Genomic DNA, 15,463 nt, shown 5'->3' with positions numbered 1-15,463 from the left:
ACCCACATTGGTTGATCGATTATAATAAATATGTCACACTAATACAAGAAGTTAATAATAGAGGAAACTGTGTGTGGTGTGGGGTATGTAGAAACTCTCTATACTAACTTCTTAATTTTTCTCTGTAAATCTAAAACTGTTCCAAAAAATAAAGTCTACTTTAAAAAAAAAACCTTGTCTGAGCAAAAGAAAATTTTAGGTAAACAGCAGATTGAAACTTCTCTTGCAAAGTGAGACCACAAAATGGTGATAATATTATAGTGAATATCTGTAGCCTATATAATAATGAGCATGAATCCATCAAACACTAGCAGCCTGAGATCCTTCTAAGCTTCTCCATTCAGGGAGATATTTAATAGTGATATACAAGAAGTATAGCAGTATAATGATATAGAAGTATATCGTTACATAACCTAACAGGGGATCCTTTTTCAGTCTATATTTTGAATAGGATGTAAATCTTCCTGCTTTGGAATGTTTTAAATGCCCTTCCATCACTACTATCTGTTGAAAATGCAGCTGTCAGAGAAGAGAAGATCAAGTCCCTGGCAGAGCACTCCAGTTCAAGGCACAACTATAGACTGCTATGTTCAGCCTGATAAAGGGAGGCAAAGCTGCAGCAGAGATTAATTGATGCAGACTTGTTACTCCAAAACTGAACTTACAATAAGTGCATAGTCCTTAAAATAAGTAGATATCCTAGGCAGACAGTGTGTGACAAGGACAATATGAGATGCCCAAAAGAGCATCCATGCTCAAGACTATCCTTTTAAGCATTCTGAATGAAGGTTTACCCCAGGTTCCTCTGAGAGGAGGAATTCCAGAGTGCCATCTGAATCCTTGGTGTGTCCTTTAAAATTCATAATATACAAATATACATACAATATTTGCTTTAATATCATTAGAGTAGAACTCAGTTTCAACAAATTCTTTCTCACCATCATAAAGTTCTGAGTTAAAGAATCCTTTTGGGTGCCATTACGTACCAATAACCTAGATTCAATAAACTCTATTTGATTTTTAGACTCAATTTTCTGAAGTCCCAAGTAGGTAAAATCATATATGTAGAACCTTCTCACAGAAGACTGTGTTAATGAGATTTGTTTCTAAGGTATACTACAAGGTAAACACATGCTAATTTGCAATTTCTGAAAACAAGTTGGAGCAACCTTAATCTTGCAGGAAAATATTCTAAGGAAAACACTATAGACTATCGATAAATAATTTGTTATAAGAATCCTCATGTCAGGTACTCTACTAGAAATGATAAAGCCCACAAACTAGTATATTATTTCAATAAGTAAATTTAAATTTTGGTAAAATAAGACCACAACTTCTTGTGGGTTAATTAGGTTATTTGACACTCTAGACAGATTTTCCCACAATACTGTTACGCATGGTGGTTATGAGCTTCACGTCAGCCACAGAACCTACCTCTCTCATAATACAGTTTAACACTCTGTAAGGTATAGAATGGCTTTGTGATTAAAAATAGACCTAATATACAACTTGAACAATTAGGAATATATCTCCCCCTTTGGCGTAAGAGCAAGTTCTTCTCACCCCAAAATCACAGGTGGTAGTTCCTAATATTCCAATGAAAGTGACATCCTAAAGATCACAGTGAGGGGTAAAGAAGGTCTGGAGATATATAGACAGGGCCAGCTTCATGGGCTTGAGCCCTGTGCAGTCACACAGGACCTCATGCTTAGAAGGGTCTCTCATTTGGCTTAATGCTCTGTTGTCACCATTTTGAAATTCCTAACAATTCTTGAACGAGGAACTTCACATTTTCATTTTGAACAGTGCCCAGCAAATTTCATATCTGATCTTGTATTTAGGACCTCTGTTGTGTGGATCACTATGAGGCCCAGAGCAGAAGCATGAAGCTGCAGAGACAGGAATGTGGAATTAGCTCCTGAGACACCAGAAGTGGAAGGGCCAAGGTCTCCTATGCATCTGACTGACTGGGAGATAGTATATGCTCAAGGATACAAGAGAAAAAAGAGATCTTTGTTATCTAAAATAGTCAAGAAATGCTTCATTGAGAGGGCATTATTTGCACTCAATCAAACTAATAATGCTAGCTAAAATTTTATAGTATTGAGTAGGCCAGGTGTTATTCTAATTTCTTTGTGTATATTAACTCATTTAATCATCTCTAGTACTGATTAGGAAACTGAAACAGAAAAGATTAAATAACTTGGTTAGGGTCCCACCGTTCCTAAGTGGCTCACCCAGGCAGCTTAGCTCCAAAGTCCATGCTCTTAACATTGCAGAGAGCATAAGGATTCAAATGATTACAGATAGCTCATTCACATGAACTCACCCTGATGCACATTTGATTTGCTATCTGTGTCAATTGAGATAATTTATGGAGATAAAGAATGATGGCATTTAAAAATAACGTTATAATGATGGCAACAGTTTATACTTCTCTGAGTCATTTACCATATTCTCTTTTAGAGGTAGATCTAACTCTTCTTTCTCTTGGTAAAAAGATCCTTTGATTTAAGTGATTTGTCTTATTTATTCTTCTCAGGGTTATAGCACTTAGTACACATGTCCATTAGATATATGCTGAATTAATGAGTAAGTGAACAACTGAACAAATGAATGAACAAAAGCAATTACCTAAAAGCTAACTACAAGGGCCAAATAAAAAGTATAATACAGGGGGCTTCCCTGGTGGCGCAGTGGTTGAGAATATGCCTGCCAATGCAGGGGACACGGGTTCGAGCCCTGGTCTGGGAATATCCCACATGCCGCGGAGCAACTAGGCCCGTGAGCCACAATTACTGAGCCTGCGCTCCACAACAAGAGAGGCCGCGATAACGAGAGACCCGTGCACCGCGATGAAGAGTGGCCCCCACTTGCCACAACTAGAGAAAGCCCTCGCACAGAAACGAAGACACAACACAGCCATAAATTAATTAATTAATTAATTAAACTTTAAAAAAAAAAGTATAATACAATATAAGGTTTTGTGAGGGAAGAGGTCTCTAAACACTTTTATAACATATTATATTTACATGATAACGTTTTTGGGGCATCATGATATAAGGTTATCTGTAGCATGATATTGTAATCATGAAAGAGTTGACCCTACCTTGCTGATTTCATCAAGTGGCTGGTTGCTGGCATTTTCTTTTTGGATTATGTTCATTAGATCAGTATGAAACTTCTTTACATTCAGAAAAACAAGTGGGTTGTTTATTGAGATAATTTTCACCTGCTGCAGGGTTTCCTTTTACAAGAAAAAAAAAAAGGAATAGATTCAGAGTTCTGAATGAAATAAATCCTACAATGAATCAAAATCCTACAAGTCCAAATGCCACTCATTTATGGAAGCAATCTCCTGGCTGATGTTTTCATTAAAATTTCTTTGGAGAATTTAATATGCTATCATACTTCTCAAGGAAAATATGTACTTCCTCTTTATTAAGAAACATTAGTAACCATGAGATAAGTCTGCAGCTTTTCAGAAAAATGGCCCTTATCCCTACTAATTGGGTTTTGTGGAGGCAACAGCCTAGACTATCCAAAGAGTATCATGAAGACTTATCCTCCTAAAAGTACCTTTCCCACTCAGTCTAGAAATTTAAAATTCCTTTACCTAGCCATCAGTATTTTAAAAAATAAAAATATGTCCTAAAGGGTCACTATCAGTCATTTACCTCATAATGACATAGTCTTCCTTAGGCTGGAATATAACCTTACAAGTGACTGATAGTTCTAATTGAGAGAAAGAAACCAAGAGGTATTATCAGGAAGGTAATTTCACTTTGGGCAGGCCTAGATTACATTGGATTTAGGATGTAGGCAAGACATGAGGAAATGGGGAAGGAAAAATTTCAATACAAAAGGTGTCTGCTTTGGCCATTTGCCCAGGTCTTCCTGGCAATACCGTCTTCTCCATGACCTTTGGGGCTGGGGTCTGTCTTAGAAACTGAGAGGATTGTAAGTTCTATGAAATGATAACTCCTTACCAAGTAAATAAAGCAATATTCCTTCAGACTTTAGTACTCACATAGAGGAGGAGACACATACAGGCAGAGATAGAAAGATAAAAGAAAATATCAGATATGTGAATTTGGACAACTAGTTTAACCTCTCTTAGCTTCCTTGTTTTTTAAAGTAGGTAATTTTTTTAAACAAGTTCATCATTTAATAAGTCTGAATTCATTTTTACCACATGGTATTGTACATGGTCAGCTGTTGAAACAGATTTCTTTTAAATAGATCTTAGTTTTAAAAAAGTCATATATACTGTGAGTTCTGTATAAACTGGTGGATAGTAAGGTAGTTCCTTTGTTTTGACTTATAAGCCTCAATTTCACCACAGAATAAAGAATGTAGGCCAAAGAAAGCATAATCGATCACTCATATTGAACAGTATTATTTCTATAATTTGAAGCTTTCTGAATGGACAGGTTCAAGCCTGATATAACTGTAAAAAGATTATATAATGAAAAGACTATATGGAAATCATACAAAATGTTATTAACTTTAATCAATAGCTTAAACAGCACTATGTTACTAATTGCTATTCAAACTCAAAAACCTGTTTCTGAATCCCCATGAAGGCGGCAGGGGTACACAACCATGCCACCTTGTACTTAGGGGAGTGTCAATATATATTTCAACAGAAACTTTGGCTTTAGAAAAGAGTCACAAACTTTAAAATAATGGCTTTAATTGTCATTTTAAGTATACCACAGGGGAAAGTGTGCTTTAATTACATATATATACCAGTGATGCTGGTAAGGTTGAAAGTTACTCCTAACTTTGATAGCTATAAAAACTAGTTTGTACGTGACAAGACAATGAAAGAAAAGAAATTCCTTTGAAACAAACAAACAAAAAAGTTCACAGTGTTTTGTATCCAACAGTATGCATTTTATGACAATAACGTACAGATTGAGCACACTAGGTCTCTATATCCTAAAGAAAATGAGCATTTACATTATTCATGGGCTGTACTGAATTTTTAAAAAAGATCAGCTATACACTCACCCCTTACACAGAATAAACTGTCCTGGGCTGTATAGCTTTAGCACCATCACTAAAGTTGTTGGCAAAAGGAACAGAGAGCAAAACAAAACAAAACATTTTTTCCTTGGGAGTGGAGAATCTTTCATTTGCTGTTATAACCAGAAAATACCATTCATTAAGTCAAAAATGGAAGGGGGGAGGCCCATAAACACTATTTGAGCAAGCTGACCAATATACATTACAGTTTTAAAAATGAAGGATATATAGTATATGTTACAAGTCTCAAGTAGGCAGTGTCAAAATGACATCTATTTCTTTGCTTGCTTTGTGATCATACCCCTTGGCGGTGTTATGGGTCTCATGGTATTTGGTTTCTTTTTCTCTGCAGGCTTTAAAATCTGAAAAGAACACATTAGTGTTTCATCCACACTCATCATGGCACCTGCATTGTCAAACCCTCCACAACAATTGGGTGCAGAAAACAGAGTGACCAATTGTCTCTTTGCAAAAAATTTATATCCGTCTTCAACCACCTGATAGGCTCTACATATAAGATCCAAATCATACTTATGGAGAAATTTTGCAACCACTTCTGCACCAAATGTGAAGGACACGCCTCTGTCATTTTCAACCCAGCCTAAGACATCTTTATCAGGGTCAGACCACAAAAGATCACAAAGAAGACCTTGATCTGGTACATCAATTGGTCAAATAATTCACTGAATCTGCTCCATAGACTGAAGATCCTGGTGATAAACCTCCATGACAGCAGAATATTTTCTCATCCATGATGGCTGCTATCGGTAAACAGTTAAAGCAGTCTGTGAAAGTTTTCCATAGTTTAATGTTGTATCTTCTTTTACATTCATCATAAAATCCATAAATTCTATTGATGCTGGCACATTCGTGATTTCCTCTGAGAAGAAAAACATTCTCGGGATATTTGGTTTTGTAAGGCAATAAGAGGCATATAGTCTCCAACGACTGCTATCCCCTGTCCACATAGTCCCCAAGAAACAGGTAATTGCTTTCTGGCAGGAAAACACCGTACTCAAAAAGTCGAAGCAAATCATAGTATTGCCCATGGATATCACCACATATTTTGAGTGGTGCTTCAAGTTCTAGTAGGATAGGCTGACTGTGGAAGATCTCTCCGAACTTTAAGCAAAGTCCTCTGATTTCGTTCTCCTGTAGCTGTACAATCTTACCAGGCTTGGACTCTCTCAATTCCAGCAGCCATTGGATGATGCTGTTGATGTTCAGTTTATATCTTCCATTACGTTCCCACCGCCTACCCTCCCGCAGCGGCAACAACTACGGCTCGCGCCTTGGGATTCACGCCTCCTTTCCCACACCACCAGCACAGACATGGTGGTGGCTGCAGTGGCAGGGGCTCCCTGTTTCCTCCTTCTCTCCCTACTGGAACCACGAGAGCTAACGTAGGTACATTTTTAAGCTAGATAATGTCAAAAAGTTTCTATAGCTACACAACTGTTTAAACTCTAGAAAGTGAGAAGATTTGCTGCAAATGAACAATTCAAGAAAACAAAAACGCTTAAGTTACCAAATTAACTTTTAATCAAGAGGAAATCTCTTATAAGCCAAAAATAAAACAATTATTTGGCCTGTCATGTTTAGTTATGACAAAGACCCACATCTTAAATTGACTCACTAATCACACCACATGTTTGTGCCAATATGCTTTAAGATAATATACTTTTTAAAGATAGGTATTTATTAAGGAACAGAGACTCAAATGGGGCAAAAAAAGAAATTCTCAATAGAGTTGAATTCACTGAGTGGGGAGGGGTCTTCCAAATTGAGAATGAGTGTTTCATGTGAAGAAGGGGTGGGAGCGTGCATAAACAGAAGGGAGGAGTGATAGATCACCACTACTCTTGAAGTTAGCTAGAAATTCCCCCTAAGAGTTCATATTCAAATCTTTCTCTATCTTAGTGTTTTCCCTCTTAGTTTTGATACAAAATATTAAATAACTAGTGAGGTGTAATCTAATAAAATTAAGATTTCCATGTGACACTGTTATTATTCAGGTAGGTGGCTAGACTGGAACAAATCAAGTTTTAAAGACATGGAGAAATTTCAGCACTTTCATCTTCCTACAAATACCCTCATTCACTTCCTCACATATTTAGCTTGAGAAGAAGGTATGACTTAGGTAGAATTTATTAACCAGTGTCCTTTAAACTGAAAAATACCAAACTTGAATTCTGTTTCAAAGCTAAGAATGTCAAGGCTATGGTACATGGCTGTATGTGTGGGGTGGATACACTGAGGACTTTAGAGGCCTGAGTCAGTCTGGGACTTTGCATGAGCATTAAATTCCCATGGAAAATTTAAAGGAAGAAAAGAAAGGGATAGGAAAGAAAGGTAACATTGGTGGAAAACTTGAGCCTGGGACACCTTCAAAGAAATCTTTGAACTCCAATAGCTTTCTATGAAGCAAATCTTTCCATACTTGTTAAAAAGCACAAGCCATTTCCCTAGGTGTCACAGAAGGACTCCTGCTGCTACTTTCTACTTCCAGTCTACTCAGAAATACCCTGACACTGATCCTTCTTATAGGAGGCCAGTTGTCTCTGTTCTGAGGGCAATCATGAGGTACTAAAACAAGTAAAAATGAAAAATAAAGAAAAAAAAAGGTTAGTGAAACATTACAAAGCAGGTTCAAAGTGAGGCCATTTTTTTTAATTGACAAAAATTCAAGTTGATATTTTCTTTCTTCACTTTAAACTTGTTTGGGTCATCCTTCAGAACAAGAAGCTAGAACTCAAACATAATTGACCTGCCTAAACATGGATTGAGTGAGACAATTTATATGTTGTTTCCTTAAAAAGGTGTCCACTGTGCAAGAAACAAATCCTAGTGGCATCAATTACCCTCTGCTAATAAAACAGAGGGTCACTGATTGTGTTAACAAATACCATGACCCCACTTTGCTTTATTCCCTTCCCTATTCCCTATCTTCCTCCATCATTTTATTTGGAATAGACTATTAATTTAGTTTGACTGTTTTATGTCAACTTAATAATGGAAAAGAGGTTTCCAAATACCTGAACTAGTCTGGACCATGATTATTCTGTGAACTGTACATCTATGAACCATGCTATCCTCTTATCTGCATGCTGATACAAGATTTCTGTTGTTGTTCTATTGATTTGTTGCATGTTGATTGCTATATTTATGGTGGTTACACATGCCACTGAAAGTTCAAACTAATCAAAAATAGAATTATCATTTTTAAAGTAGTAATTTTTCTGCTTCTTATGATACCTTGAAACTATCTGACTTTTACAAAAATTACTAATTGCACGAAGGAAAAGGAAACTAAACTTACATCATCCATTTCTGTCTTCACTTTAAATTCCATTTCTTTCATATTTTTTATACTCAGAGTCTTTGCTCTAGAATTAAGGCAGATATAAAATACAATGTCATTTCCAAATTACTACATTAACCATGAAGAATTCAAAAGGATAAGCCATTTTGTTTTAACAATTAGAACGTATCTAGAATGGTTTAGATGCTATATCCCATTTGTTCATAAGACACTGGTAAATGTGTATCTCTCTGGGATCCTCAGAAACAGAGACATCTAAATAGAGATTTTAAAATGTAATTTATCTCATCTGGGCTCCCAGTTACCATATCTTCAAGCTAAAGAGGTGGATTGATAAAGAAGAGCAATAAGGGAGAAGGCTAGAAAGTATACGGTATTTAAGAAAATCTTGTTTTAAGGTAAAGAAAATAAAGAGGGAATCAATGGCAAGATTGGACCACATAATAATGAATCTATATATAGAGACTTCATAAAGATAGAATCTATAGAGGTAAAACTTAAATTTTTAAGAATATATTATTTCACAAAGAATTTCAAGGGAAGGATGAGAAGTGAGTAGAAGCATTATCGGATGATGAACATTGGGAAACAGAAAAAGAATTGATCAAAATATGGAATGGTTTACAGATGTGCAGTAAAAAACAAAAAGAATGTGTTCTTTAATAAATTATCTAGAAAAAAGTAGCTAGCTTAATAAAGCTTCTGAAAAATTAAATTTGTTGAGGTTATTTAACTTTTCAAATGATTACATTGTTATATGGTTTGTGTCTCATTAGATACTATATCCATTCACTTAAAAAAATAGCTCTGTGTTGCACTATAGAGCTGTGGGGTTAATTTATTTACTTTAATAGATTTTATATATTCTATTTTATAGTTCTGACAAAATATTTCTCCTCATTAAGACCAGTGTTGTTATATATCACATGTAGATAAAAACTTCTCTTTTTGTCTCTAAATATAAATAAAACATGAGAGTGTAATACTATCTATTCCACAGAAATAAAAGTAACTGGCAACAGTATATTTGCTGCTGTGTCAGAATAAACAACATTTAAATAAGATCTTACCTTGGGAAACGACCAATCACAATAGCTATGGTACACACAACACCAAACAGCAGCCCCACATTGGCAGCAAAGCATATTGTAAATACATATGTACTGACCCATATGCCCTGAAAGAGAAACAGGAAACAAGATATGGGTCCTTTGTATTCTCATCTTTCTCGTGATTGCTAAATTCCTCACAATCTTCTTCTCTACCATTCCTGTGATGAAATCTCTCAGCAAGAATACATTACTCAAGGAGTGGGAAACAGAAGCCCAGGAACACAGAAATAAATCCAGGCCCCAGCGGACTCCCAGTGACAGAGGTTAAGGGAAAGGCAAAGGGAAAAGGCACATTCTTTTTATACAGATGCTGCCAACCCTTAGTTCAATCCCCAACAAACTTTCTATTTAAGATCTGTAAATAGTTGGCTGATGTGCTTGGTTCAAAAGCATTCCATAATTTCCTACTGTTTTCTCATTTGGTGTAATAATATTACAAACAAGTGTTTGTAGATTTTTGGTCATTCTCAGTAATATTCTGTTTTCTGGGATTGCTATAAAAAGAACTAAGGTAGCTTATTACTATTGATACATAGGACTCTCAAAGCCTATTTTTAAAATGACTGGCTCTAACAGCACGACCAAAGCCACTTTTAGACCAACCACTATAAAAATAGTTATACTTTTATTTGCAAGGGTTCACTTGTGAAATTGCGAAAGCTAAAAACTCAAGGCCACCTTAGTTCTTGGGAATATTTCAAAAGATTGCAAGAAAATTCTATTTCTCCTTTAATTGGGATTCCAACAATATTGCAGTTTTGTCTACCACCTGAAGTTACAATTTGAAAGAGGATACTGTATTATATTGGCAATTCTAAGTTAATTTCTGGCAAAAATAACTTTAAAAGGAAAATAATTTGTGAAATCCAGAAAGCTATAATTTCTAAACACAAAATTCTGCATTTAGCAAATAGTAGACCAACAAAATTTTCAAACTCTCTCTTTTCTCCCAAATTATCTGCATTACTTTATGCAAGTAATTCTAAGTTGATTTCTTTCTGTCCCAATAGCTGTATTACCATTTTAAAACATTTTTAACAACATAATTCAATTCCATATGCCAATGAAAAATAAATTTCTCTATAATCTGAAAACAGCACAGATTCTTGGAGGGGTGTAGTTTTTTTTTTATCCAGACAAGTTTGAAACAAATGTTTCTAAAAGGTATTTTTTAACTTGAAATTTTTTACTTCTCCTTTGTCTGTATTATTTATCTACACTGAGCTTGAGTGGTTCTTAATGTTGAGCTATTTTCAAAAGCTAAGCCCTTGGAAGCAAATGGACAGATTTTTATCTGTAAAATTCCTTCTCATGTTAAGATCCATCACCTACAAATGTAATGCTGTTAACACTTATTATTACACCATCCTGTCATCTAATAGGTTAGACACTGAGATGTTTTTCCTCTATTCAGGTGAATGGAGAGTCATTTGAATCTTCTATTTGTACACAGTGTGTTTTTTCCTTCCCAACTTATTACACCAGACTTGATTGTGTACAAAATAAGGCTGCAAATTTTTGATTGTTACTTCAACTTGCCATGATTGCTCTGTTTCTCACTCATGCCCTAATGTTTACTGAACCTGCCTGGGTGTGGCAGAATAAGACCTCACCAAAAGCTTTATAAGTCCTGTTCCTCCTGGCCAACCTCCATGATTCAATATAGCATGGGGAACTGAGGATCCTGGTCCCTGCCATTTAAAAAAACACAGAGCCTGGAGGCCATGATTCATCAGAGCGACCAAAAATGTTGGTACCAACTGGTTCTATTTTTAAAGTGAATTTACTCTCCCACAATATCATCTATTGTAAGCTGGGCTTATAATGCTTAGTTATTTTCCAGGGCTACATTTATAACTTTGAAAAAAATATCAAATAGAAATTAGTAACATAGACAAGTAAATAGTTCCACTGGTTAGAATAAGGCCCAACACTTCTGTAACAATTCCTATTAAAGATCCAAATCCTAGCTGTCATAGCTATAAGGAATTGGGTTCTTGAAACACTTTTTTTTTTTTGAAACCCTATTTTTTTGCATTATGCATTCTTACTTGATCTCCTCCCTATTTGGCACTCACAGCCCCTAAACATAATATAACTCCAAAGTTGGCCTCAAGTAGGGAACACATAAACTCTTCCTTTTATAGAAAATGTATCAGTGTAAAACACAGTTCAGCAGCTACTCAATCACTTCACTTCTCTGCTCCATCTGTTATGCTGTTTTGGTGATTGATCCATATTATTAAATTTGTGTAGGTCTTAATTCTATCTCTACTGTTCAGTTACTCAAACTCTGTTCTAAGTCCATCAGTAAGGCTTCCATTTTGGATCCCTATTTCCTCATTATCTCAAAGAGGGTTTTGATTTACAACTCAAAGTAGAATTATTATTAAACTGTAAAAAATTTAAAGAAATAAAAATTTCTAATTTTTCTTTTTTTTTTAACATCTTTATTGGAGTATAATTGCTTTACAATGGTGTGTTAGTTTCTGCTTTATAACAAAGTGAATCAGCTATACATATACATATATCCCCATATCTCCTCCCTCTTGCCTCTCCCTCCCACCCTCTCTATCCCACCCCTCTAGGTGGTCACAAAGCACCGAGCTGATCTCCCTGTGCTATGCAGCTGCTTCCCACTAGCTACCTATTTTACATTTGGTAGTGTATATATGTCCATGGCACTCTCTCACTTCGTCCCAGCTTACCCTTCCCACTCTCCGTGTCCTAAAGCCCATTCTCTACATCTGTGTCTTTATTCCTATCCTGCCCCTAGGTTCTTCAGAACTTTTTTTTTTTTTTTTTAGATTCCATATATATGTGTTAGCATATGGTATTTATTTTTCTCTTTCTGACTTACTTCACTCTGTATGACAAACTCTAGGTCCCTCCACCTCGCTACAAAAAACTCAATTTCGTTTCTTTTTATGGCTGAGTAATATTCCATTGTACATATGTGCCACATTTTCTTTCTCCTTTCATCTGTGATGACTACTTACATGTTTTCTTAAACTTTCAACCTTCAAATTACTTTACACATACATACATCTTTGGTAACTTTTCTTCGTGATATTTAGGTATATTCTAACTATTGAGTTATCTGGACATATTCTGTCTACTGGGTGATCTAGCATATATCCACAAAAGTCTGTGCAATGTTATCACTACAAATGCTTTGCCCAGGTCATATTCCAATAACCCATGGCCTCTCACTGTTGAATTCCTTAACAACTAGAGATACCTGTCCACTTCAACCACAGGAGGCCATTGTCAAGCTAAACCCAACATCACATTTAATTATTATGTACCTGCTATATCCATGTCACCTTTCTCAACATTATTTTCTTCACAAACCATACTCCCTACTTACTCCAGGTTTTCAACTATTACCTCTATGTAGGAGATTACAAATTATGAGCCATTAAAGCAGTTTCAAACAGTCTACCAAATACCTTCAAACTCAATGTGTCCAAATGCAAACTCATTAACTTCACCCCCCAAGTCTTCTTCTACTGTTCTCTTTCAGTTATAACACTAATATTCTTCAAGACACTACAATCAGAAACCTTGGAATAATATTTTACTATTTCTCCTTTTTCATCTACTTGTCCAATCATTTCCAAGTCCTATCAATTATTAATAAAAAATACCTCAAATTATACCCTCTTCTCAATCCACTGATAATGTCCTAGTTCATACTTTGCTATTGTTCCCTTAAACTGTTCTAACAGCCTCCTACTTAACTATCTGCTTTTGTTATCAACATTGTAAACCATTTGCCATACTGCTGCCAGAATAACCTTTCTAAGTATAGATTTGGATATCAGATTTAGATAGTGTATTAAAATCATTTTTACTTTACTCCCCTCTATTAAACTCCACCCAAAGCAATATAAAAATGAATATATATGGAGGAAAATCCAGCTTTGATGAAACAAGAACATGGTCACAACTCCTAACTATAAAATACAATGTAGACTTGCAAAATTTGTAAGATATCAAGGACACTGGAAGCCAACAAATTTATCCTCAAAGTTTAATCAATTATAGATTTCTCCATGAATGTCACAATTTAAAAAATTCTATACAATAATCTTCTGATAAGAGCTTTAAGTTCTAGGGGCAATAGTGGACCACCAAAGAAGAAGGAAAGGTACCCGTATGGTATCTATTTGATACTATATAAAGAAGAGCAGTAAGATAAAATGCCATTTGTATCACTTACAACCTAGCTTCCTAACCAAAGGAGACTGACAGAGATGAAACAAGGTGAAGAAGGTAGAGGAGACAGCTAGTATCAGATCATCAGAGAGCCTGTGATTTGTGAGGCTTTATTTCAACTAGGGACAAATCTTCAGATGACATAGTTAAATCAGAGTCGTGGGATGCTCCACCTCACTTCCTACCTCCTGCCCTCCCCACATTATTTTTCAGCAAATAGCTACGTCCACTAAAGATGCATCATAATCATAAAGGAATAATCAAGGAAGCTATTTATAAAAACGGGAAAAAGAAATAAAGTAACAAAATAGAGACAGCGGATAGGTTTAGGCAATAAAATCTCAGGAAAAAACCCTCAAAAATAGATATGAAGAGTCAAAGAAGAAAAACTGGGAAAGAAATTGGATGGAAACAAAAATATTACAGAGATAAAAGCCATATTTAAAATTTACTAAATAGGATAATCACAACAGGAAATACACAATCAGAGATACAGTGAATAGTCCAGAGAAGCCATATGCACACACACAAACACACACATGCACACCCCAAAATAATCATGGGAAAATGTACAGATTTTAAGAAACAAATTAAATTAAAAATACATAATTCATTAAGAGAACAGAACATATATATTTGAAAAAAATATTCAAAGACATATTAGAAGAAAAATTTTGTATGCAATTCTTGATTCCGAGATCACAAGGATATGTCACTCTCTTAGAAATTTGATACTAACTGTTCAACCACAAGAAATATTCTGACAACATTACCAAACTTTATGAGCAAGAAAGAAACTCACTGAGCATCCACTTAGAAAAATAAGCTCACATTAAATAATAAAAAATTATGTTGACCTGTGATTTCTCTGCCTTATCCCTCAATGTCTGAAGATAATTCAAGCTTAAAAAGCCTGGGGGAAAGCATTTTAGACTCAGCCAAAAACTTCCTTCTAGTATAAAAAGAAAACATGTTTTCACCATGAAGTAGCTCTGGGAATATAAAACACATGAGCCCTTCTTGGAAAACTGCTTTGTGATAACATACGAAATACAACTGGAGGAACTGAAATAAATAACTCAGGAATGTGAAACTGTATTTTTTTAAAGACTAAAGGTAACCACCAAATGCATTTAAGCTTCCATATTCTATAATTCAATGAATGACATCATTTTCCTCCAGTGATGTTCCTAACTGAAAACTTAGGAGCCACTCCAGACTGATGCACTTCATGTGATGAATTGGTGATGAGGGATAACTAATGAAACCTCTTTAGTATTTTTCAACTCTATTCCTTCCTCTTTAATCTCAAGTGTTAGTTGTGGTCCAGGCCTTCCTCATTTATTTGCCTGAATTATTAAAGGAGTGCTTCCAATTGTTGCATACTTCATCAGTTCAATCCATCTTCCTCAAATTACTCACATGACCTTTCTAATACATAAATCTTATTCCTATTTCTCCTTTCAGTGATGCCTCACTGCCTTCATGATGAAGTCTAATCTTTGCAGGACATAAGCAGGCTCTCTCAGTCCAACCCTTTCTTAACTTTTCCAACCCCATCTGTTACTACTTTCACCTTCATACTATATGTTCTATCCATCATTTCCTGGAAAAAGCCTTCCTTGACACCTCTCCCCTTCCATTATGGTAATGTGCTCCCCCTTACGTGATTAATGAGTCCCTTAGAAATACCTTTATCATGGGGTTATCAATAGCTTGTTAAATAAGTTTACATCTCATTTTTCTGTTTCCATGTGCCACCTCACATATATCACCT

The 15,463-nt window shown here is 35.4% G+C and overlaps 1 protein-coding gene and 1 pseudogene across 5 annotated transcripts in view; both read right to left on the bottom strand.

Annotated features, from left to right (window-relative positions):
• SLC26A7 (solute carrier family 26 member 7) overlaps positions 1-15,463 on the bottom strand; it is a 198,697-nt gene that overhangs the window by 39,432 nt on the left and 143,802 nt on the right. For all 5 annotated transcript variants that reach the window (XM_061171383.1, XM_061171386.1, XM_061171384.1 and 2 more), the window contains 3 exons: positions 9,424-9,530; positions 8,351-8,417; positions 3,110-3,247 (listed from right to left, as the gene is read on the bottom strand). In XM_061171383.1, coding sequence (XP_061027366.1) covers positions 3,110-3,247; positions 8,351-8,417; positions 9,424-9,530 — 312 coding nt within the window. The remainder of the gene's footprint in view (positions 1-3,109; positions 3,248-8,350; positions 8,418-9,423; positions 9,531-15,463) is intronic.
• On the bottom strand, positions 4,380-8,085 carry LOC133077424 (serine/threonine-protein phosphatase PP1-gamma catalytic subunit B-like; annotated as a pseudogene).

Source organism: Eubalaena glacialis, chromosome 17, assembly GCF_028564815.1.
Source record: "Eubalaena glacialis isolate mEubGla1 chromosome 17, mEubGla1.1.hap2.+ XY, whole genome shotgun sequence".
NCBI lineage: Eukaryota > Metazoa > Chordata > Mammalia > Artiodactyla > Balaenidae > Eubalaena > Eubalaena glacialis.
The sequence above is the reverse complement of the archived record's forward strand: the minus strand, read 5'-3'. Positions and strand labels throughout refer to the sequence as shown.